The sequence below is a fragment of the Ostrinia nubilalis genome, chromosome 17 (genome assembly GCF_963855985.1).
Source record: "Ostrinia nubilalis chromosome 17, ilOstNubi1.1, whole genome shotgun sequence".
NCBI lineage: Eukaryota > Metazoa > Arthropoda > Insecta > Lepidoptera > Crambidae > Ostrinia > Ostrinia nubilalis.
This window is the reverse complement of record NC_087104.1, coordinates 12,449,690-12,476,402: the sequence shown is the minus strand read 5'-3', so window position 1 is coordinate 12,476,402 and position 26,713 is coordinate 12,449,690. Positions and strand designations below refer to the sequence as shown.

The 26,713-nt window shown below is 37.5% G+C and overlaps 1 protein-coding gene across 1 annotated transcript; it reads left to right on the top strand.

Moving 5' to 3' along the window:
- The first annotated feature begins 1,797 nt into the window (after positions 1 to 1,797).
- On the top strand, positions 1,798 to 24,278 carry LOC135080096 (protein artichoke-like). The gene is made up of 2 exons (XM_063974776.1): positions 1,798 to 1,891; positions 19,266 to 24,278. Exons 1-2 carry the CDS (start codon positions 1,888 to 1,890, stop codon positions 21,851 to 21,853), a joined length of 2,592 nt encoding a protein of 863 aa, XP_063830846.1. The 5' UTR covers positions 1,798 to 1,887; the 3' UTR covers positions 21,854 to 24,278.
- Positions 24,279 to 26,713: the final 2,435 nt, after the last annotated feature.

Genomic DNA, 26,713 nt, shown 5'->3' with positions numbered 1-26,713 from the left:
TATCAACTTGCTGACGGAGCTTGTTATTTTCCAGTGAAGTATTGTCAAACTCATTTTGAAGGATGGCATATTCTGAGCGCAGACGAGTGATAGATTCTTTCATTTCTTGAATTGGAATTGAATTTGAATCGGTCGCTGTGTAGTCCATGCTTTTCGATAGTTGCTGACTCAGCGTCAGCGAATCCAGCGGTTCTTCAGAGTCGCGGAAAGCGGTCAGTACCTGTGAGTCGTCATTCACATTAGAGATTGAGGAGTCGTTTAGTTGAGAAGTTAAGCTGGTGTGTGCTGCCTGTGATGGTTGCTGTTCTATCAATCTTTGTGTTGTGTTCGAGAAAGTATCTTGAGGATTTTCCATTTGACTGGACGTCTGTGTGTTGATATTAATTGTTGGGACCGTCTCTTTTCTGCGATGCGTTACATATGATGATGCTGAGTTAGGTGTAGATGTGCTTTTCGCTGTTCTGTCACATGATCTACACTTCCAATTTTTCCTCATATCAGCTGTTTTCAGGCGGTGTAGTTTTTCCGAATATCCTATGCAATCGAATTCGAAGTTATTTCGGCATATTGAGCAGAGTACAGTGGCTTTTGAGTCAACCTTTTGCTTGCATTTACGACATGTGACTAGTTGTGCCCTCTTACGGTCGTTGTTTGTACCTTTGTGGTTAGGTTTCGACATTCTGTTGATCTTATTATTTGTTTTTGGATTTGTTTCCGTAGTTAATAGACAGATGGAGCTTCAAAGTACAGTTTCTTGTATGGCGTGTAGTGACATCTAGCGTCGAGTAGCAAGGCTTCACCTTAAATGCCCTTTTAGTCAATAACCAACAACTCGTTCGCATCAAACTCAGTAGATGGCGCCTATTCCATTTTTTGTTTATATGGAAAGTAGTGACATCTCGTGCCGAGTAGTAGTCGGGTTCAATCTTACTATACCGCTGTCAGATAGGTTCAGCTTGACACCAGAAGATGGCGCTATTTTAAAGTGCTCCAGATATTGGCTCTTCTGTCTAGTGCGATAACGATCCAATTCCTGATACAGTGCTATGATTTCAAATAACATTAACCGTCCGATTTCTGTTTTTCTTGATTTTATGATTTTGTAGTAACAGTATATTCACTTTAGCACACTACGTTGTTGATTTATTGTCTTTTAATTATGTACAATTAGTCATTTCCGCACTGTTTTGTTTTTATTGTCACTTTCACTATCACTTAGTCACAAAATTTTATTGAGTCAATTTCTCCAAGCAGCTCGAAAGTTTTCGGGAGATAACACTTTCACGAGTTGTTGTTGTAAAACTGCACTTAACAATTACAAATTCACGTCTTTATACTGAGTTTTTCCATGATTAATTAATTGATCAACACGGAGCCAGTGTTTACTTGATGGCAGCGCCATCTGTTGATCTCAAATACTCGATGCACAGTGGTGCTACAGCTTTGGTGCCATAGTAACAAATGCTAAGGCAGACGTATTCTGTCAGAATACAGCACTTTTATTTGTTGGCCGGCACTTTTGATTTTGGACCAAAAATATATGAAACGTGGATGATGTCCTTTGAATTTGAATTTGAATAAAATTTTCTTTGTTCTTTTTTTTCGAAAAATACTACGATTAAATTAATTAAGATAAAGTACTATTGTAACATTGTTGTGTAGAGCTTATTAAAAAATTTTGAATACAAAATCACCCTGTATATTTATTATTTTTTCCTCCACTCCTTATCACGTTCGTTATTACTCCCGTTTTGTTGGTGGGACCGTTATCAAAAACCCTAAATCCTGGTATAAATAGGCTGCTGAAACTTTTTCTTGTCAGTCTCCTAACTACCATGGCCGAACAATCCTAAATTTAAAAAAGTGTTTGAACGTAAAGAGTACAAAATGGGTGAGTGTTATTTTGTTTCATAATAATTATTATGTCCTTACCTATGAAATAAGCGCAGGACCGTTAATTGACTGAAACGAACGAACAAACGATACATTAATTATGCTTATTTTCCATATTTTTCCCAAGAATATAATCTTCAACAGCTTGTCCTAAGTTGCGTCTGCTTCAGTTACAAAAATATTTATTTAATGTACGATGTTAATGTACTTACTATTAAAAGTATTATCACATTGGCACAAGTATTAGATAATACTCAATATAAAATAAGATTCTTAAACCTTTTTAAATCTTTTAATTTATCACATCTTTTCAATGAGCCTACTAGAATCACTCCAACATCAGCTACTTGCTTAGATAACATTTTTTGTAACTGTGATATTCAAAGTAAATCAATAATTAATTGCCTTAGTTCAGATCATAGTGGACAATTGGCCACATTTGAACACCATCATGTCCCTAGTACAGTGGATGTTGTTTGTAGGCCAATAACAACTAACCGAATTGACAAATTTAAGAAAAATATTTGTGATGGTATTGATAAACTTGTATTAGATAACAATAATGTCGATCAAATTTATGAAGATCTATTCAGTGTTGTGAGTGAGGAATTCAAAACCACTGTTGCCGATGCATAAAACCTCCGTAGAGGTTTTTCTCTTAGGTTTGATTTTCATAAAAGGTTGGTTTGACGTCTGTGTCAGTTGAAAAGTATTCCGTGCAAAAGCTGGTGGTTTACAATCTTCGAGCCGGATCCAGGCGGATTCAATGTTTTTTACGCCACCCAGAATGGTCAATACACGGAGCGCAACTCGAAGGGAGCAGCAGGAGATTCAGATTCAGCCATCCGACTACTCCGAGGTGCAAAATATGGCAAGTCAAAATGACATTTCCGTACATAATAGTACAGTCGTGCATAATAGCAAAGCACATTCTAAAGCCTCGGAATCATCTATAGCAGCTAGGAAAAAACGGCTAGAGTTTGAAACTGCGAAACGAAAGGCCAAAATTGCTATGGATTTACTAGACAAGCAGTTGGAGGCGGATATCGCGGACCTTGAGGATGAATATCCCGCAAATATCCAGCTTCACGAGAATGGCGATAGTGTGACGCAATGGCTTGAGCAGCAAGAAAAGGAGCAACTTGTCCACGATAATGGACCCCAACCGGGCAAGTTGTGCTCTTCAGTACCTCATCAAGAGTCAGCGCCTATGGAAAATGCTGGCACGGTACACATGTTGGCCGCTGCACTGAGAGACATTGCGGCTACCTCTGCTGCAAACACCAACAACGGTAACCTCTTAAGCCGTATATGCACACCACAAGATCTCCCAGAGTTTTACGGAGACCCGATGGAATGGCTACCATTTAAAGGAGCATACTACGAGTCAGCTGAAGTATGTAACTTCACACCAAAAGAGAACTTATGGCGGCTGAGAAAATGCCTGCGTGGAGCCGCTAAGGAGGCAGTTTCGGCTCTATTGATCAGCGCATCGTCACCAGAAACTATTATGTCTACTCTTGAGCTGAGGTTCGGTAATCCAGATCTGATAATTTCAAGGGTACTGTTGGACATAAAGAAATTACCACCCTTGCCGAGCGATTACCAGAGAGACATAGTGCCATTCGCTGTGAAGGTACAAAATCTGATAGAGGCCATTCGAGCATTGAAGCGAGAGGAATATCTACAAGGTATGAACATAGTCTCAAACATACTTGCAAAACTGCCGACAGTGCTTGTATCGAAATGGTCAGACTTTAGTTTCCCACTGATCACTGAAGGAAAGATGCCTCGCTTGCTTATTCTATCAGATTTTATAAAAGAAGAAGCTATAAAGATATCGACTACGTCCAATACCTACTTCATGGAATCACGCTACGACCAGACAAAGTATAGACCACGTGACATTTCAACCAACCGTCCGCAAGCAGTAGTGTTACAGTCTGAACAACAAGACGTCAACAAATGTCAGTTTTGTCGTAAAGCGAACCATACGCTGTTGGAATGCAAGCGCTTTAGTAAAGCTCTACGTACGACCAGATGGAATCACGTGAAGCGCAGCGGACTCTGTTTCAAATGTCTGTCATCCCGTCATAGCAGAGAAACATGCACTGCGCCGGTGTGCGACGTAGACAACTGTGGTTTACCTCATCATAAGTTGCTGCATTATCCAGTTATCAACCGCCGCGACGACTCTACTGTTCAGCCAAGGCAACAGAATGCTTCTACGGAGACAGTCACGAACATAAACTCGACTGATCGGCGGGTGTTTTTGAAAGTCGTACCTGTACGCATACACGGGCCGAATGGAATCATCAGTACGAGTGCTCTCCTGGACGACGGTTCGACAGTGTCTTTAATAAGCGCTGCGCTGGCGGAGCGCGCCGGGCTGTGCGGCCGTCGGGAGAAAATGCGGGTATGCGGCGCGTGGACCAACAATGAACTAGTTCTGGATGCGACAATAGTGAGCGTGGACATTTCGGGTATGGACGGTAAAATTCATTCTTTTTGTGCGCGAAGTGTACCTCAATTATGCTTACCGGTACAAAAGATGAGTTATGTTAATTTTAAAGATTATCCTAATATGCCTGATGTTTTTGATAATATTTGTCAAACGGATGTCAAACCAGAGATTCTGATAGGGCAGGATAATTATAATTTATTTTTCCCCATAGAGGTAAGGGTTGGAAAACGTAATGAACCTTCGGCAACACTCACTCCCTTGGGCTGGTGCGTGCATGGCAGCATTAATGTACCACGTGAGGTCCGCTCCTCTCCCCAGGTTACTCTTTTTATTTCAGAGGGCGGAGACTATCCCACTGAAAATCACCTGTTGCAGGATATTCACGACGAGATCAGGCGTTCATTTACCTTGGGCTCATTGGGCGTCTTGGGTAAGCCTCGTCAAAATGCGGATGACGTGCGCGCTGAAGCTATGCTGGAGCAGAGCGCTGAACTTGTCGACGGCCGCTGGAACGTTGGTTTACCATGGCGTGACATGAACTGTCAAACGCCAGACTCTTACCCTAATGCATTACGACGTCTAAAAGGTATCGAGCGTAAGATGACGAAAGATACAGGGTTTGCATCTAGGTACGCGGAAAGAATTCAGCACTTATTAGAAAACGATTTCGCTGAGGAACTAAAGGATGATGCTGTCACACCTAGGACGTGGGTATTGCCACATTTTGGTGTTGATAACCCAAATAAGAAAAAATTAAGACTAGTTTTTGATGCTGCTGATAAAGTTGAAGGATTTAGTCTTAATGACTTTTTGCTTACAGGGTCAGATTTACTCTTGTCGTTGTTTGGTGTCATGCTGCGGTTCCGAGAAAATAAAATTGCAGTGACTGGTGACATCAAGGACATGTTTCTAAGAGTGAAGATCAAGCCTGAGGATCAACAAGCGTTTCGATTTTTATGGAGAAGTAACCCCAAGGAGTCCGTTAAAACGTATGTAATGACATCTTTAATATTTGGTGCTAACTGCTCGCCATTTGTAGCTCAATTTGTTAAGAACAAGAACGCTAAGCGTTTTGAGAGTTCTAAGCCGGCTGCGGTTGATGCAATAATCAATTCGCACTATATGGACGACTACATCGATAGTTTGCCGGACCAAGAAAGTGCCATTGATGTAGTGAGAGATGTGATTGAGATACACAAGGCGGGAGGGTTTGAAATACGTAATTGGACGAGCAACAGCAGCGCCGTGCTAGACAGCATTCCAAAAGAGGCTTTAGGTCCAGTGGCTGTCAAGTTCAAAATAGACGAACAGTTGCAAGGCGAGCGTATTCTTGGCCTAATGTGGTACCCAAAGGAAGACGAACTCGGTTTTGATGTCTCTTTGAAACGGATTCCTGAGAGTGTCATTCATGGTAAAGACAAACCTACAAAACGCTTGATGTTGCGTGTCATAATGTCTGTGTTTGATGTTTTAGGTTTTTTATCGCCCTTCACTATACAAGGAAGAATTATGCTGCAGGATACTTGGAGGATAAACGTCGGTTGGGATGATTTGATACCCGATGACATTTACACAAGATGGTGCCAATGGATCGACATGCTGAAGGTAATTAATCAGATTCGTATCCCAAGATGCTACGTAAATGTCCACCGAACAACCGACGACAGCATGGACCCAAGTACTGAAGCCCCTGTGGCAAAGATGTCTTTGGTGGAGAGCCCTATACCGAATCACTGCCAAGCAGACGCACCAACTTTCGTAGAGGCCGGAGGAAATAGTACTGCGAATGGTAAAAACTACAGCGACCTTCAACTTCATGTTTTTAGCGATGCCTCTACAAAGGCTATGAGCGCGGTTGCGTATTGGCGTTGGAATGATGGTGATAAAAGTTGTGTTGCATTTTCAGCCAGTAAATGTCGTGTACTGCCGGTTAAGCCGATGACTGTGCCACGAGCTGAACTCCAAGCTGCTGTCCTGGCCGCAAGATTGGCGGACACGATTGGGAAGGAGCATCGACTTGCTCCTGAACGGCGCTTCTTTTGGTCTGATTCAACCACAGTCATCCATTGGATAAGAAATAGCACACGGAAATATAAAGTTTTTGAAGCGAACCGACTGGGTGAAATTGATGAGCTTACTCGTGTGAGTGAGTGGCGACATGTTCCAACCAAAATGAACATAGCAGATTTGGCTACAAGAGAATCGTTCAACTTAGACTGTTTTCGCGGCGAATGGTTTACGGGGCCTTCTTTCTTGTACGGCGTCGAAACATCATGGCCCGCAGGTATGGTTCAACCTGAAACAGAACAAATGCAGTCGGGTTACGTCATGGTTATGGAAAATTCGCTTGAAGCCTTACCTGTGCCTGACCCGCATCGCTTCTCGTCCTGGCTTCGCCTGGTAAGAGCTACGGCGGTCGCACTCAAGTTTATTGACAAGTGCAAAGGACTTACCGGTGATGTAAATTGCGATACGATGCGACGAGCGGAATCTCTGTTGATAAAACAAGCGCAGATGGACTCCTTTAGCGATGAGATCACAGCATTAAGGAATGGAAAATGTGTAGATCGTAGTAGCCGGTTACTTACCTTAACTCCCTTTGAAGATGAGCAGGGTTTGCTTCGAGTTGGAGGTCGCATTGACGCAGCAGAAGACGTTAATCTTGAGATGAAAAGGCCCGTCATACTGGATGGAAGACACAGAGTGGCACGCCTCATTGTGAGGCACCATCACGTCAAAGCCGCTCATGGGAATCAAGAAACCGTCGTCAATGAGTTAAAGCAGAAATATTGGATTATTAACTTAAGACCTACCGTGAAAACTGTGGTGTCGCAGTGTATGTTGTGCAGAATAAGAAAATGCACTCCACGAATTCCACGTATGGGAGATTTGCCGCATGCTCGGTTGGCGCACCATAATCGTCCATTTACTTTCTGCGGACTAGACCTTTTCGGGCCCATGGAAGTAGCTGTAGGAAGGCGACGCGAGAAAAGGTATGGCGTGTTATTTACCTGCTTAACCGTTCGTGCAGTGAACATAGAAATAGTCCCATCGCTGTCTACAGACTCCCTAATAATGGCTCTAAGAAGAATGGCAGCCCGTCGTGGATGGCCTAGTCACCTGTTTTCAGATAACGGGACTAACCTTCGCGGCGCTGAAAAGGAACTGGCCAGAAGCATTGCCGGCTTAGACCAAGAAACTCTGAAAAGGGAGGGAGTTAACAACAACATGACTTGGCATTTTATACCTCCGGCTAGCCCCCACTGGGGTGGGGCGTGGGAGCGTTTGATCAGGACTGTAAAAACGGCGCTTAAAATTGTCATCGGAGAGAGAACCCTAAAAGAGGAAACGCTATCGACGTTAATGGCGGAGGTGGAGAACATGGTCAATAGTCGCCCATTGTCGCATGTGTCAGTAGATCCGACAACGGGAGAGTCGTTAACGCCGAATCATTTTCTTTTAGGAAGCTCTTCAAATCTGCCTTGTATCGGAGAATTCGATGACACCGACTTGCATCTGAGGAAGCAGTGGCGGAAGGCGCAACGCTTAGCAGACATGTTCTGGAAAAGATGGGTGCGAGAAGTTTTGCCAGACATGCTGCCACGGAAGAAATGGAATTCAGAGCAAGCGCCGTTGCAGGTGGGTGACTTGGTGTTAGTTGTGGACCCAAGTTCTACTCGTAATACATGGCCCAAAGGGATTATTCATCGGGTATATCCTGGAAAGGACGGACGCATCAGAACCGTGGACGTCAAAACTAAGACCGGAATTTGGCGTAGGTCAGCGGCGCGCGTCGCCCCAATATCCTTGGATAGTGAGTGCTGTTCCAGCACTAGGGTGGGGAGTGTTGCCGATGCATAAAACCTCCGTAGAGGTTTTTCTCTTAGGTTTGATTTTCATAAAAGGTTGGTTTGACGTCTGTGTCAGTTGAAAAGTATTCCGTGCAAAAGCTGGTGGTTTACAACCACATTCCCACAGAAAAAGATCCGAATAAATTCTGTTAAATGTAAATTTGATGACTGGGCTACAACTGGCATTCACAAGAGTAGAAATAAAATGTATGAATTATATAGTCTTAAAGCCGATACGCAAGATCTGAGTGTTATAGAATATGTTAAAAATTACTCAAAAATATTTAAAATGGTTTGTTTGGCTGCTAAATCAAATCATCTTCGAAACATGATTTTAAATTCTAATAATAAAGCTAAGGCTACGTGGAACATAATAAATAAACAAACATGTAAAAATAAATCGAAGGATAACACTTTTTCACTGAAAATCGGAAACGAAATTATAAATTCCGATACAGAAGTTGCGGTTTCAGACGCAATATTGGAGAAGAATGTCTCAAATGTGGTTACATTTGAGACATTCTTCTCCAATATTGCGTCTGAAACAACTAAAGAACTGAATTCATCACCAGTTCTTGCAGAGTCTCTTTTAAAATCTAATGTCACCGAGTGCCAGTGTCTGCTCCAGTTCAGGCATATAGATTGTAATACAATAATTAAAACCTTTAGAGAATTAAATATGAAAAAAACTGAGGACCTATGGGGAATCTCCGTCAGTATAATTGGAACAATTATTGACACCATAGCTCCTCACCTTGCATTCATTTTTAATACATGTATTGATCAAGGTTGCTTTCCTAGCTTAATGAAGTTAAGTAAAATAATTCCATTGTTCAAGGCTGGTGACAAATGTGACCCCTCTAATTTTCGACCGATTTCTATTCTACCAGTACTTAGCAAAATTTTCGAGAAAATTATTTTCCACCAACTTCTATCTCACTTCATTTTTAACAAATTATTACACAATAAGCAATTTGGTTTTACGAAAGGTAGAAGTACTACTGACGCTGGGGTAGCACTATTGAAACACGTCTTTGATGCTTGGGAGAGTAAAAAGGACGCTGTTGGTATTTTCTGTGATCTTTCAAAAGCGTTTGATTGTGTAGACCACCAAACCTTACTAAACAAATTGCGACATTATGGTGTTTCGAATAAGTCACTTGATCTGCTGAACTCGTATCTCACAGGCAGAAAACAAAAAGTTTGTATTAACGGAACTGAGTCTTCTGGAGCACCTCTTACTATGGGTGTGCCGCAGGGATCAATATTGGGACCTTTGCTATTTCTTATTTACATTAATGACCTTCCTTACTTTGTAAAAGATCTGTGTGATATTGTGTTATTTGCTGATGACACATCTCTCATTTTGAAAGTTGATAGAGGTAAAGTAAATTTTGACGATATTAATAACATACTCTCACAGGTTCTACATTGGTTCACTGTTAACAACTTATTGTTAAATGCAAACAAAACTAAGTGCATTAAATTTACCTTACCTAATGTGAGGCAGGTTTCCACGCAATTAATGGTGAAGAATGAACCATTAAATAGCATAAATTCCACAACATTCCTGGGAATCACTTTAGATGCTAAACTTCAATGGGGTTCTCATATTGAAACTTTGTCAAAAAGGCTCAGTTCGGCTGCTTTTGCAGTGAGAAAGATAAGGCAATTAACTGACATTGAAACGGCAAGGCTAGTATATTTTAGCTATTTTCATAGTATAATGTCATACGGCATATTGTTGTGGGGCTCAGCCGCGGACATTGAAACTGTGTTTGTTCTGCAGAAGAGAGCAGTGCGGGCCATTTATAACCTTGGACCCCGATTTTCCTTGAAAGATTTTTTTAAGGAAATAAACATACTGACAGTAGCTTCACAGTTCATTTATGTCCGCAAAAATATAGAGCAATTCACGAAAAAGAGCGATTTGCATAACTTTAGTACAAGAAACAAAAATAAATTTGCCGTTCCAAATTTCAGATTGCATAAGATTGGTAATTCATTTATGGGAAAATGTATTAAATTCTTTAATAAATTACCACAAACTGTTGTAGAACTACCCATTCATAAAATCAAAGCACATATTAAAAGTACCTTAATGAAAAAGGGCTACTATAAAGTCGATGATTATTTAAAAGATAAAAATGTTTGGGATACGTTACTGCCTAGCTCGCATAAATATTTATAACTTTGTACATTTTAAAGCTTGTAAACCTTTGAAAAAGAGGCTGACAATAGTGACTGAGTTTCTTGCGCTGCTTCTTCTCAGCACTGGCCCATTTATTGTCCTGAAGCAGTGGTAGGGTTAATACTGGGACGTGTAAAAGTGCTTTTTTTAAGCCTATTTACAGAAATAAATGAGTTTTGAGTTTTTGAGTCAAGTAGTAGTAAGTATATTTTATATGTTATAGAATTTATGAGTATACTTAATACCTACACAGGATGACATTGCAAGTTCATTTTATTTATTACTAGCTAACCCCGCGAACTCTGTTCCGCCTTAAAGGCAATAAATAAGCCATCCCAATTTTTCCTTATTTGCTCACAGTTTAGACCTACCCTGGACTACGACACACATTTTAAAACCGAAATCAGCTCAATCGGCCCAGCCGTTCTCGAGTTTTAATCAGACTAACGAACAACAATTAATTTTTATTTATATAGAAGATAGCTTTCCGCCCGCGGCTTCGCCCGCGTGGAATTTTTCGGTTTTTAGAATAGCTATAGTTTCGATTGTCTGTCTGTCTGTCTGTCCGAGGTTTTGTTTGGAAACTATTGGCATTAGAGAGCTGTAATTTTGTGGAGGGATGTATATTAATCACGCCGATAAAACGGTAGAATAAAATTTTGTAAAAAAAATTTTTTTAGGGTAGCTACCCTACATGTGGGGATGCATTTTTTTTCTTCTTCTACCCTATCGTGTGGGGTATCGTTGGATAGGTCTTTTAAAATGGCTTAGGGGTTTCTAAGACCATTTTTCGATTTAGGGATCCATTTGCAAAATGTTAAAGTTTAAAGTGTCAAATTTTGTTCAAGTAGCCCCCCCCCCCCCCACTCTAAAAGTAAACTGTTGGCTTGAAAAATCATAAAAAGATAAATCAGTTAGTAATAGCCGTTTTACTCATGTATTAGAAAAACCTAATAAAAATTCCTTAGAAGAAAATATTAAAAGTGACTTTAGATGAAGTAATTGCTTGCTTCTGAAATATATTGTGGTCGGCCATTCTCAGATGAGCTAGTTTTTGCGTGTCCGGGCTGATAAATCGTTAAAAATTACAAATTAGAGACATGCAAGTATTTTTATATGTTACTTAACAACCCTATCCAGTTGTGCATTAAATCATAGGCCTCTATTTTAAGCATTTGTGTCTAAATTAATTTCATGAACCTCTGTTCTCTAATTACCGTTACGCGTCCGCACACCGACTTAATGTTAAAATTTGGCTGTAATTTTTATGTCGTAAAGATTTGGTTTACTCCATTTAACATTTTAAAGAGTATAAAAGATTGTCTTATACATAGCAAAATATCTATTCAATAGAACCATTCTGTAAATAATTAGAATTAAAAAACTGCTTGTCCGAGCGAAAATCCTAATTCCCGTGACGTTTTTTGTTTTTGGGCACACAAGCCTAAATAATAATATTTGACACATCATTTACGCGCGCGGCGCGAGCCCTTAGTTAGTTCTATGACCTGTTAGCAAGTAGACGTCTATTGCGTTGGCGTACCGTCGATGAATTGCGTAAGAGTATAATTACCATATCTTTGGTTTTCAATTCTTCTATTTACCATGTCCTTATTTTTAAACTAGATTTTTGAAAGTAGATCCCCGTTGTTGATACAAATAGAATCAGTACTTTGGCCTCCATACGTTATAGTAAGACAGTATTTGCATACCCTGCAGATTTTGGAAATTTTGAAGAAAAACTATCGTTTTCTAATTTCCATGTACTAATTACCATATATTTATAATCACCGTTGTATGAGTTATTACCTACAAATTGCACTCACGATTGAATAAGTATGATTATAAAATACCTAGACTTTCGCATAACAACTTTACGGAATTTTCTTCCAATCTGACATCAAAATTTTGAAAAGCTTTCGTTAAAATTACCTCGAAATAGATTCGATTTCATGACGAATGTTCAGCTTCAGTTGCTGCATGGTTGTTGGATTTTAGAGTATATTTTAACCCCTAAGATAACCCCACAAAAAGAAGTTAGCTGGAGTGAAATCGGGGCTTCTTCATGGCCAGGAGATGTCACCCCTGCGTGAAACATGTCTCGTACCAGGTATCTATTTTTTACTATTAATATAATTGATATTAACATGTTAAATCATTAATTAATTCTAATATAATACCATTAAAATCTATCCTTGCCCTAAGAAGATGAGATTGTCCAGCAGTAACACTTACCTGTAGGCCTAAGATGCGCGCCGCGATAAGCGGTTATCACTCCATTTTATCAATTTTGCCCATACATTTTGACGTCGATAAAAGTTATCACGACGCGCATCTTAGGCGTACTGGCGTGATCATATTAAGAACAAAAGGAAACAAATGAACAGACAATAGGCCTTTTCAAGACGAGAGTGTTTAGGCACTTTGTACCATCCTAGACTGCATCCTACCTGCTTTGTTATGCATGCATAGAAAAAAAACTTCGTGATATGCAATGGATACTGGGCAGAAGAAGCTTGGAGAACAAACTAAATACAAATGCATCCTAAGACCCATGTAGACAGACATAATTATGGCATCGACCGGTTTACAAAGTCCACTGAAGTGATACCAAACGTCAAAGAGGATGTAGAAAATTCCTGTAAAGCTTACAAACAAAGACAAGACCGTCATGAAATCTATTTGCTGCATCCCTTCTAAATTCTGAGAATTCTGCATTCAGGCTCAGGAGAAAGCGAATAGCATCAATCTGAAAAAATAATTGTAAAAGAATCGAGGTGACAAATCATGGGATATGCAGAGCTGGAACTGTCATTATTACAAATTCAATATACTATCTGATAATGGGTGATGGCTGATCACAGATAGATTAAAAAGAGGAAAAAACACTAATATCATTAATGCATTTTTCGATATATTATTATGCATATCCGAAAAGTCAAATTTGTGAGACCTCCTGATCCATTATCTGTATCCATCGTTTGTACCACATTTAAAGCAAATAAATGATGATTCAGATTCTGATTCAGCTAAATGCTCTCATTTTAAATGTGACACATAGCCCCTTCTTGCTGAAACTAAGTGTTCCTGTTATAGCTTCGATTCTTGCAGTACCTATACTGAAAATATCTTGATACAATAAATAATAGAAATTAGTGTTTTTCTTTTTGCAGAGGGTTATTAAGAGTACCTAGTAGAGAGCCTTTTATATGACGCTATATATTTGTGTACTTTATCAATGCAAGATGTTGTTTTTTTTTGCTATTTTACATATCTTTTCTAATTACCGTTAGATTAAGTATTAGCCGAATCTAATTACCGTGACCATAAAATTTTTGGGTCTCATTTACGCAAAAACCGCTTTGAATAATTTGACGCCTTTACGATTGTTAAATTCGTACTTTTCATGTGTTTTATATTTAAATGCGTTTTAGTCAATTAAGCCAAATTTCAAAAATAATATGGTAATTAGGCTGAGAACACCTAATCGTGAGAATGACCGTGGTAACGAAGGAAAAAAGCCGTGTGGTGACGGCAGAGTAGAACACATTTGTCACCAACCCCTACTCTTCCCGCGGGTGTCGTAAGAGGCGACTTAGGGACTACACATCAAACAGAGAATGGGCAGCAGCGCTCTCTGAAAAACATCAATCTTTTAAACTGCGATCTCCAACCCGCCTGCCAAGCGTGGAGATTATGGCAAAACCCTCCACTATAGTGGAGGAGGCTCATAGTCCAGCAGTGGACTGTAAACGGCTGTTGATGATGAACGAAGGAAAACGGAACCCTACACTGCGCGTGGCACGTCACGCACTTGGCCGGTTTTTTATATTACCTATGACACTCGGCAATAATGTGGCTTTCTAAAGGTGAAAGAATTGTTAATATCGGTACAGAGATCCCAAGATTATCCCTTACAATTTAACAAATATACAAACACACAAACTTTACCTCTTTATAAGTAGAATCTTGATAACTCGAATGTCAAGGGAAACCAAAAAAAAAAATCAAGATAGCAAGTTTTCGACTTAACAAGAATTTCGAGATATGAAGAGTTAACTCATCAAATTTCGACATAAAAAGGCACAATTTCATAGAACATTTATTACGACAACCAAAAGTGACCAAAAATGAAGAAACATAACATCTGTGTCTCTTAGACATTAGAAAGTTTATTGAATGTAGTTATTCATTCCTTGCACGTGTGCAAAACAAAAACAATAGATAAGAGGCCCCGAGCCCCGAACATTCCTTTTTGATTTTATTGCCACGAGTTTTGAGCTCCGGGAATCCCGAGTAAGAAATCATTATATTTTATGAACTTCGACTTACTGAGGTAGGTATTTGCAGTTCGAGTTACTGAGTATTAAAATGTACGAGTAATGCCTCACAGGGAAATAACTTATTGTTCGAGTTACTGAGTCTAAAAAATTCGAGTTACTGCGTCGTTCGGGGTTCGGCGGAAGGGAATAGCATATCTTTTCGATTTACTGAGGATTACGACTTAACAAGGTTCGAGTTATCAAGATTCTACTGTATTAGTATAGACCAGCTTTTGCCCGCGACTTCATCCGCGTAAAAGTAGAAAACGTTCTCATAGGATTTTGAAATGGTTTTACCGATGTACAGGACCTAAAAGCATAAAAGTGAATTAGTTCGATAGCTAAAAGAATAGGCAATAATTGACATCAAAAAGTTTATCAAAAACTCCCATTGAAATCTTTATGAAACATTTGAAACATAAAAATGATCATATTAAATTTTTCAATGATACAAAAAAACTAGACCGTTAACAACATACCTTTTTTTCCATGTTTTAGATGCACTAAGGGTGGGTTGCACCATCTTACTTTAACTTTGACAAACGTCAAAAATCTGTCAAAATCCATACAAAAAACACCGGTTATCGTCATAGTTATGGTCAAAGTTAGGTGGTGCAACTCAGCCTAAGTCATTTAAGCTTTAAGTCAACTAGCCTAGGCGTAGTAGTAGGGCCACCTATTATCGGAATGAATTCGCGTTTGATAGAGTCATGTTCAATTAATCACAACACCTAGATTAGTTGATTTAAAGCTAAGGTTTTAATATCAGTTTTAAGGTGATGACTTAGAAATGGAAAAAAAGGTAAGTTCAAGGTCTACTTTTTTTGTAACATTGAAAATTTTAAAAAGGAGTATTATTTTTTACTTATTTTTTTTATGTTTCAAGTGTTTTTAAGAGATTTATATGGGAGCTTTTGGTAGACTTTTTGATGTCAACTTATTGTTTACTTAAAACAGTAAGGGTGGGTTGCACCACCTATCTTTAACGGTAACTGTGACGATAACCGGTGCTTTTTGTATGGAATTTGACAGATTTTTGACGGTTGTCAAAGTTAAAGTAAGATGGTGCAACCCAGCCTAAGACACGGGTCTTAACGCGACGTTTATGAATGAGTTACATTATGTACTCACGGCTTGACGTTTCGGCTGCGATGCTGCAGCCGTGGTCTCAAGCAGACTGGCTAATAATAATAATGTAACTCATTAATAAACGTCGCGTTAAGATCCATGTCTTACTATTTTAATTGAAAAGGAATGGAATTAATGAATCCACCCGGACTTAGAAACAAAAAAAAAATAGCTGTAATTTTTGAAAACTAGGGATATAATGTTTTATTCCAGTGGATTTGTCAATAAAATTGATCATATTACTGCGCCCTAATGGGTCGGACACTGGTGACCGGACACACTGTATAGTAACCCCACAGTCAGGTCAGGCGGCCACTGCACTGTGGCATAATAACGCAGGTTTCACTATGATACATATCAAGTTTTTCCTCTAAAATTTTTTTGTAAAATAATAATGTAATTGGGTGAATATCCCAAACACGTTTTTTACGCGGCGGAGCTGAGAATCGATGGGAGAAATGTAACTAGAGCGATGATTTTTTTTCTGTATATAGTTTATACAGCGTTTTACACGATAGCAAAGTCTTCAGGACAATAGGTAGTTATTTTATGTACTAAAAAAAATTCCAAAGACCCAAAATCTAATAGCGGTGGCGCGTCCTAACTCTATTTCTACTCATAAATTGTGTTATTCCTTCTTTCTCGGGGATTCTAGTAATTTAAAAATAGTATAGCCATAAAATACATTAAATAAGACTTCCAAATGATATGAAAGAAATGTGATATTTCATATTTTAAGTGTTTTAAATAGCCTTTCAAAACTGTCCCACGAAAAAAAGCAATTACAGTGGCTCAATTTCGACACTCTCTTACTTCTCCAAAGAAGCTTTGAGAGACGTAGAGTTCTTCTTCCTTGCATCACTCAACTGTGTCCTCCTGATCGGGCTATAAAGACTTGCGACTTGTGGTATTGTTTTTCCAGCAGACCCGTAAATATTTGTATCAGTGGCACAGGAATACAAAATTTTTCAATTTCGCTGGCAAGTGTATGAGTGAAAGCTACTTACTTAGATGCTAAACGATTCTTTAACATGATTAAAGTTTGGTGTTTTGTTGTATCTGCATACAGAAATTATTGATCAGAATTATAGTTTTCTTTATAATTTGAATTTTGTAACAGTTTTTCAATTCCGGTGGCGCAATTTCGGTGGCTCCGGTGGCGAATCTATTGCCGGAATTGGTCTTATTGGCTCTGGAGCATTGTACCTAGGTCTACTAAGGTCTCAGTCATAACTACAATATCGTCAGTGAATCGAAGTTGTGTGATGTACTCGCCGTATCTTGATACTGAGCTCGGTCTAGCTCAGAAGCTTGAAAACCTCTAAGTGGGAGGTAGTGAAGACTTTAAGAGATTATGGTGTCTCCAACTCTGAACCCTCGCAGCAATCAGATAAGTTTCGAGTTCTGATCTTGGGGGAGGGCTGATATGATGAAGTTTTCATACAAATACTTTAGAAGTTGCATGTATCGACAGTCAATTTGACGCCATTAAAGAGACTGTAGCACAGCCCAGGTCTGGACCGAATCGAAGAAGGTACAAAAAGGCCAATAATAATGACTGATTATAGTCCTCAGTCTTCTGCATAATTTGACGCAGCATTAAATATGTATACGTAGTATTACGAACGTCTTTTCGAAAATGAGGTTGTCTGGGAGACTGGATGTTGGATAGCGAGAGTGTCATGTTTCAGGAAAAAGCTGCCTCACCTGACTCTGGACCATCGCCAACGTCCATTCCATTCCAGTCTCTAGCACCACCACCATGTCTTATTTTTTGGTTTATCGACCAATAAACATGGTGGTATTTAAGAGAACTTTAGTACTAGCATTCCATCTGATTTCATAAGCTCAGTTGTGATTTCATTATCTCCTGGTACATACCTTGTTGTTTTTAATAGGGCATTCTAATCTCACTCAAGCTAAAGTCTAGGATATCTTCGCTAAAGTGTCGGAATAATCTCGATCTTCAGCCTAATTACTAGTAGTGCTTCTTAATCTCTCCTAGCAGCTTAGGAATTTACCAAAATGGTTCTGCTATCCTCGTTATTCATGTTGGTATATTCAATTTGGTCCTCGCAAATACATACTTTCGATTTATTACAAAAAATCGTCTCTATAATACACTTTGTATCAGCGTGAGGACTTGGATAGCTATTTATACATCGATACTAAGCAGAATCTTAAAAACAGATGAGAATAGTCCTGAAACAGCTAAAATTTCCCTAGTCTCGTAGGTTGCAATCTATTCTGCCACTCGAGATGAAAATTCGTGGGGCTTTGGAGCTGGATTGGCACTGGTCGTGGCTTAGGCTTCATCAGTCGACAGCTTTTGAGCTTCTTTTATTCGGCATTCTTCTATTTCGGTGATGACTTCTTCTTCTTCCTCGGTCCCTCACTGATGAAGATCGCAACCGCAGATAGTGTTCCTTCATAGACTGCGGTCATAAGCTGTGTGGTGATCGGAGAATGCAAATATGATTAAATTGCCTGTTCGTCTAAAAATGATTACTACATTTTGATTTTTGCAGTACTATTAGGGTGCAGCTCAGTACGCTTTTGCTAGGCCTTCTCTCTCTAGGATAGGTATTATGATACCATCATGAAAACTTGGCTAGCCTGGACCAATATTTTTACTTATGGAAGATAAACCTAACACCAACCTGGGGCAGTTGGTCGCCCTCCCGGGACTAGAGTTGGTTTCTGGGTTTGAGGGTCATGTATGATGTCTTTGTGATGACTCTAGAATAACGGGGCTGTTGGCGGCTAGAGCCAGAAAGTTTTGGATTTGTTCTCTATGGAGGGATTTTGCCGTTATCACCATGCTTAACAGGCTGGTTGGTAGTTCCAGTATGGTAGTATAATACCCGGAAAGATGCTGCAGCCCACCCTCCAGTATTTTGATTCCTTAGTCGGCTATTACGACTCACGTGGGAAGATTTGATGCTTTTTTAGGGTCACAACACAGGCCTGAATATTGTTTTTAATTATAAACATCTTTACTGGATAATAATACTTAATTGATTACAAATAAATAAGTAATTTGAGACAATCATCCGTAACATTCCGAAGTCCGCTGTATAAATAAATTTCGGTGGATTGGTTCTTAATTCCGGTGGCTCAAATACAATTTCGGTGGCTCTTGATAATTTCAAATTGACATATCTCGAGAAGTATTATTAATATTTTGATCTCTACCATATCATTGAATAATACAAGTTATTTACTATTATTTCTGCCACAAAAAAGTTTTGGAAAGTGGAAATTAAAATTCGCCACCGGAATTAGGCAAAAAACGAGTTTGTTGATATTCACCCAATTTTTTTTTTGTTTATATTTTTATGTTTCTAAAGCATGTAAAAACGAGGCAATAAAGTATCATCTTATCTTATCTTAAAATATTTTTTTGTTTGTTTCAGAGTTGAGATTGGGACTGCTTTTATTCACATTCGTGCATAAAGTAATATCAAGTGAAGATACATCATGTGAAGCTGTTGTCACTAAAAATTCAGAACCAGGATGTTTATTGAAAGTAACATGTAAACACCATTTGAAAAATATAAATTCACTAATAGAAAAAGATAAAAAAGATGAAATATGTTCTGGCAGTTTAGGAACAGTTCCGATAATTAACATTCGTTTAGAATTTTATGATGTGCCTTTCAACGATGTAAACAATCTAAAAGAACTTAATTCTCTCAGTGATGAAATATGTAAAGACGTAAAGTATTTGACCATCAATGGCGGAGAAATGACAGAGGTACCGGAAGTAGTTTATAATAAAATGAATAATCTTGAGAGCATCCATTTAGAAAATAATAATTTAGTATCATTAAATATACACAAATTACTAAAAGAGAACTTGAAAATTTTAAGTGTATCTGGGAATAAAATTGACAAATTAGTCGAAGAAGCTAGTAAAAACAAATGTAATCTTGAAATAATTGATCTTAGTAAAAATCGAATTACTGACATTCCAAGTCATTATTTTGCTACCTGCGAAAAATTAAAAAAATTTTATTTATCTTCTAATGCTCTAAAAAAGCTAAAAATTGAACAATTCCATGGACTTCAATTACTAGAAATGTTGGATTTAGCGTATAATAAATTAACAGATGTTGACCATAGTTTAAAAATATTTCGAGATATTAAAGAGTTATATTTGGATGGCAATAATTTCCAAAATATATCTAAAGATTTTTTTCAACCAATGCCGAAATTAACAATACTAGGTTTGTCCTCCAACAGATTGACCAATTTAAATGGCAGTTTAGAGCCACTTGAAGAACTGACTAAATTAGATTTAAGCGAAAATAATTTAACAGCTATTGATGATAAAATATTTTCCAAAAATGGAAAATTGGAGAAGTTAGATTTGTCTGATAACAATATCCGGGACATACAGCGTGGAAGTTTTAAAGGTAAGCGTATTACTGAATTTAATTTTGCAAACAATGAGTTGCAAGGTACCCTCAAACGTGAAACGCTTGATGGCATCGACCCTATTATACTCGATTTGAGCTTCGGGGGAATTACGGAAATAGAAGCCGAATGTTTTAGTTCCATGACAAAATTAAAAGAGTTGCTATTGAAGCACAATAAGATTCAGAAAATTAATGAATTAGCTTTTAAAGGTGTAACAAGTTTAGAAAAATTAGATTTGAGTGAAAATAAACTTAATATACTAAATTTTCGAAGTCATGACTTAGCGAAATTAAAAGAACTGAACATAGCACATAATGAAATAGGAAATGTAAAGCCAGAAGTATTTGAAAACTTGCGTAATCTATTAAAATTATATTTATCACATAATAATATCAAGGAAATATTACCTAATACGTTTCAAAAACTAGATAAGTTGGAAAAACTCGATATTAGTAACAATCCTCTCGAAGATATAGATGGAAATACCTTTAAAGGTTTATCTCAACTTCAAAAACTTTTAATTTCAAACACATATATGAAATCTCTTGTAAGAGATGTATTTTCCGAAATGACAAAACTTCAATATTTAGATGCGTCTTCAAATAAGATCCAAAGTATTGAAAAAGACACTTTTCAAAATAACAAGGAAATAAATGAGCTCTATTTAAGTGGAAATATGATTAAAAATATTGATGAAATATTAAATGGTTTAGTTAATTTACGCAAATTGGATTTGAGCAAAAATGAAATAAATTCATTTACAAGCGAAACATTTTCTTCACTTCATAAATTAGAGTTTATTGATTTATCTGATAATCAAAATTTAGGTTTAAAAAGTCCTTTTGATAATTTGATTACATTAACAACAGTGAATTTGCAAAATATTAAAGAAGTCACTTTTGAAAATATTACAAATTCAAACATCAAAAATCTTGACTTGACATCGTGCAATATAATAGACCTCAACGCTGTTCACATTGACAAATTAAAGGAATTAGAATCATTAAAACTTTGTAATAACAAAATACCATCAATAAAACTGGACTTATTTGAGCAAAATGATAAGCTTAAACTACTAGATTTGAGTCAAAATCAACTATCAGAAATAAACCGCTCTAAGAATTTCGATTCATTACATCATTTGGAAACCCTGAACCTTTCATCAAATAATTTAAAAAAATTTACACCTTTAAATTTGCAAAGTAGTAAAACAGTCAAAAACCTTTTATTAGATAATAACAACATTGATTATCTAGACTTTGAAGGGTTTTCGCTTGCAGGAGTCGAAAAACTTAGCATTAGTGGCAATCCGATTCTCTGTAAAGACATAGAGGAAGCAAGAGCTAAAAATTGGTATGACGATTTTAATTTGACAGCAATTAAAAATAGCCTCAACGGTTGTCGTAATCCAACTCCTCCCCCGACAGAACCAGGTAAAAGCCCTGTACCTGTACCCCACCCCACTGTAGAATACCCTACAGAATGGGGAAACATGAAGCAACGTATAAAAAATACAGATGAGAAATTAACTCAGCACATTAACTCATTTAGACCGATAATTATTTTTGTAAATAATAATTGATTTCTCAGCAAGAACTTACAAAAGGAAGCATAAAAATCATGAAAAAAATATTTAAAAAAATAATCCATAAAAAGGGGGCCGTGGGGAGCCCGTACCATATAGGGTACAGTAGGTCTATATGCATGCAAAACATACTACACTCGACGTCAAATAAATCGCACCTCCCGCAACAAGCATTTTCAAACGTATGCATCCCCACTTCCCACCAATATTGGTACCATTTAAAAGCCTAGTTCTAACCTTCATTTCATTAAAGGAAAGGTTTTTACCCCAAAAATGTGTCTTTAGAAGGATCCAGAGTCACTTCTTCAAAAAATAGGTAGTTACGCTAGAGCCAACTTTTATGGCTATAAAACTGTTAAGTTGGGTTTAATTGCTATCCATCTGTTAAAGAGGACACGTGAAATCATTATTTGGTTTTATAACCATAAAAATTGGTCTAATTGATCCCATAGGTGGGCCCAAAGTGAGGTATTTTTTCAAGTCACATTTATGGTATATGTTACTCATTTATTAAGAAATTAAATGTGTTTTTCTTTAAGGATATTTATTGGGCTTTCAAATAACACCAATATTGTTGGGGTACCATGATTGTGTCAGAAGAAAATCGTTAAAGTTCACGTCGCGGAAGGTGCGGTTTATTTGATGTTGAGTATAGTTGTTCAAAGCAGGTTTTTATTTATTTTTGTATGACATAAAATAAAAATAAAATCACATAATCACCAGTATTACTCTTGGCATAGCTTGTAAGTCGTTTTATGTGGCACTAATCACATTTGGTTCTTTTTTCCTACCTTCTCCAAAGTTAGTGAGGATAGCTGAAGAAGACCTGGCTTCTTCTGACTTGTTACGTTTATTGCTATCAATAACCGCATTTAACAATACGATGACGGAAATTTAGCAAATCCATCGAAGAAAACTCTGAGGGTAATTATTTACATTGACACTATCGTTATCGCCTGAATCTTCGTCAGTCTGATCACCATTAGCGGCCATCTGATAAGAAAGCAGTAAAAAAATACCAAAATTGCTTTGTTTGCTGAAATTATATTTTTTTTCTAGAGTTGTGGCAATCAAGTGAAGCATCAATAGCCTAAAACAATGAAAAATAATAAAAATTAAATTACATTTTCTCGCATGATTTTGCTTATACATAGACCTACTGTACCTTATAGGGTACACCTATTTTAGACTAGAAAAAATGGTATAAAAATAATCTCAATAATATTTTTTTCGTAGTTATGATATCTATTGTACTTTATTTTTGAAATAAAATTGATAAATAATATAATTTACCATGAATAATATGAAATATACCTTCTTGAATACATTGTAAATATTTTTTTTGTTTTCTGTCGAGGAATTTTAAAAATATTTCCGAAACCACCTGTTAAAACGCATTTTTAAATATTTTTATGTAAAACTAGCTGACCCGGCGAACTTCGTACCGCCTTAGCGTAGAGATTTTCTTAATATTTTTTTCCGTAAGAACCATCCTTGGACTTCCACAAACATTTAAAAAAAAGAATTATCGAAATCGGTTCAGCCGTTCACACGTGATGCCGTGACAACGCGAAACGGGTTTCATTTTTATATATATAGATAATCACTTTAAGCTTACTGTCACAATCATTTTTACAAAATAACAACAGTTTGGTACTTCAAAATATATTCAATAATATACCGTACCACATAATAATAAGAAAATAGCAAACGATCACAAGGAAATATTAAACTCGGTCAATCTTATTGAAAATCGTACAGATACTACAAATGCGAAATTAGCTCAACACTTAAGTGATTCTAAGAATGATCAGAAGGAAATATTAAATACAGTCAATCGTATTGAAAAACAATTTAAGCAACCTACAAATACTGCAAAAAGTGACAATTCTATGAAAACCTTGATGTACGTATCGGCAATTGGTGTAGTATTTTCAATAGTATTTATGTTGGTGAAATGTATTCTGAAAATGAGGTCAAAAAATAAATAGTGTTGAATATAATACCTAAATACCCTTGTACACTTTCATTCGTTTAATTACAATTATTTTTAATGGATTTTATAATGTAGGTTATAATCGCCAGTTAGTTTTAAGCAGTGTTTGTACGTGAGGCAATATATTAATAAATCGTGTACCTAGTGCACATACGTGTGAATTTTTTATTGATTTGTGTGGTGTAAAACATTGATGTATTTACTATTTATCTGTCTACGAGTATACATACTGTACCTACATCGGCTTTTCGTCACTGATTACATAATAATATCAGACTGATTTTAAATTCTGTTTTATCACACTTATTATTCGTTTTATAATGTACTTAGTGCCAGTAATAAAATGTAACTACTAAAAATAACTAAAAAGTTTAAATAATATGTGTCCTAAATAGAATTTAATGCAATAAACTATTTAAGCCTGTAGTCTCGAACTTTTATTTTCTTCCAAATTCCTTTGAGATCCGTGTAATTAAAATATTTAGTTTCAGTTATTCTGTCTTACTCCATCAGCTGTGGGTTTAAAACGTTTACTATTGTAGGTATAAACCTAGTTCATAATGCTTATTCTGGTATTAATTATGATTCCGATAAGAACCATAATACTATGAATTACAATGTCGCCATTTTAGGCCTACAAATCAACATTTTCATTGTAATGAATTGGGGTAACCCGGTTGAGATGGGAATACAAATTAAATATAGGTTTTTAAATAAAAAAAGAACACTTTTTAAAGACCTTATATTAAATGAATACAAACATCCTTTATTCTTAAAATAAGTGCGAAGTTCCAACAATTTTGTAGTACTTAATTGGAAATAAACAGAGATGAGATTTACTCTGACACTTACGGCACAAAAAGCACTTCTTGATGATACATGATTTTGGCAAAATACATCAAAAATCTCACTTCCCTGTGTATCATTTCCCTGGGTTTACGAAGAAAATGGAAAAGTTAATATCGACTAACCAGCAAAACTTACTGCCATATAAAGGCATTTTACAAATACACTAAGTGCAGGCAAATGCATACACTCCATTGAAACTGGATACTCCATTTTGACTTGCTTGACTCTATACAAACTTTTAGCTGATTTTGCAGTAACGTGTGCGAGCACTTCCAAATAGGCATCGTAAAATATTCTTCCATGAAAACAAATGTTGATGACGCTTAAACTGAATCTGAAACTGAGACCAGTAATGCCTGCAACACCAGTATTTTGATTTATCAGACTTGGTTGACCTTACGAGTGTACTGGGACTGAATGAACATTGATGATCCTGATGGATTGCTGGAGATGCCGACAATAGATACTAACGAATTGTTTCCAGTCGAAGAAAAGCGTCGAGGAAAGAAGAGGAAGATAATAGAAGGAGATACGAATAGTAGGGAAAAATCAAAGAGATCAGGTGACGGAAAAAGAAGCAACCTAAATGAGTTCCATGTTCAATTGATAGTGGACCTTTATGATGCACATAAAAGTATTTTTTATTATTTTTAGAATAAAGACTATAAACTCAAATGCATCTTTCAGTTAAATTTTCACTATCCTGTATATGTTCTCACTTCCCTGTCCATTGAAAATAGAAAAACCGCTATAAAATCAATATTTATCATAATTTTGTCTGGCCCGTTAAAAATTGGATATGTTGTAGTATATTCTCGGTCTTTAGTCACTGTTTATACTGATTACTAACAAAAACTGGAGATTCATTTTATGGTCCTAAATAATTCCACCGTGAGTAGAACTACCCATGTGCCATGTGCTATGTGTCACAACCAACGAATTTGATTTATGAGAGCGTCAGGTGAGACAACCCCGGTGATTGAGCGAGTCGTGATTTCCTTGTATAGGCTTAGGCCTGGTATCCACCAAAGCGGAGCGGAGAAGAGCGGAGAAGAGCGGAGAAGAGCGGAGAAGAGCGGAGAAGAGCGGAGAAGAGCGGAGAAGAGCGGAGAAGAGCGGAGAAGTGTCGAGCGGACTTTTTGTCGAATTTTTCTATAGAATTTGACAGCGGCGGCGCCGCGGCGGCTCGTCGCGTAACGGAGCTGTGAGGAGCGGAGAGAGTAGTGGAAATAAAGAAATCTGAGGTGGAATAATTGTGTAAAGCAATCGTTATCATTTGACAGTTCATAACGTACAACGTGGTCGCTTACTATGGGCCTCATAAGAAGGCTCAAGGTCACCCAAAGGGCGATGGAGCGGGCTATGCTCGGAGTTTCCCTGCGTGATCGAATCAGAAATGAGGAGATCCGCAGGAGAACCAAAGTAACCGACATAGCTCGCAGAATTGCTAAAATCAAGTGGCAGTGGGCGGGGCACATAGCTCGTAGAGACGATGGCCGTTGGGGCAGGAAAGTTCTCGAGTGGCGACCACGGGCTGGAAGACGTAGCGTGGGCAGGCCTCCTACTAGGTGGACCGACGATCTGGTAAAGGTCGCGGGAAGAGCCTGGATGCGGGCAGCGCAGGACCGTTCATTGTGGAAAACCTTGGGGGAGGCCTTTGTCTAGCAGTGGTCGTCATTTGGCTGAAACGAACGTACAATAAAGTCAGTTAAACAAAGCGTTTGACAGAATAATCGTACGTTATGAACTGTCAAATGATTACAATTGCTTTACACAATTCCACCTCTGATTGGTCATTCAAATACTTTTGCGCTCCGCTCCACCTTGGTGGAATCCCGGCCTTAATCTTATTGCTGATAATGACATAATTATAATATTATGTATCACATGTAAAAATAATAGTGTAGGTAATTAAATTGTGCAAAAAAATAAAAAACAGGAAAAAATATTTGTTATTCGGTTGCTCGCTCAATAGCTCCAATAATTAATGGTTCTTAAATAAGCAAAAGGAC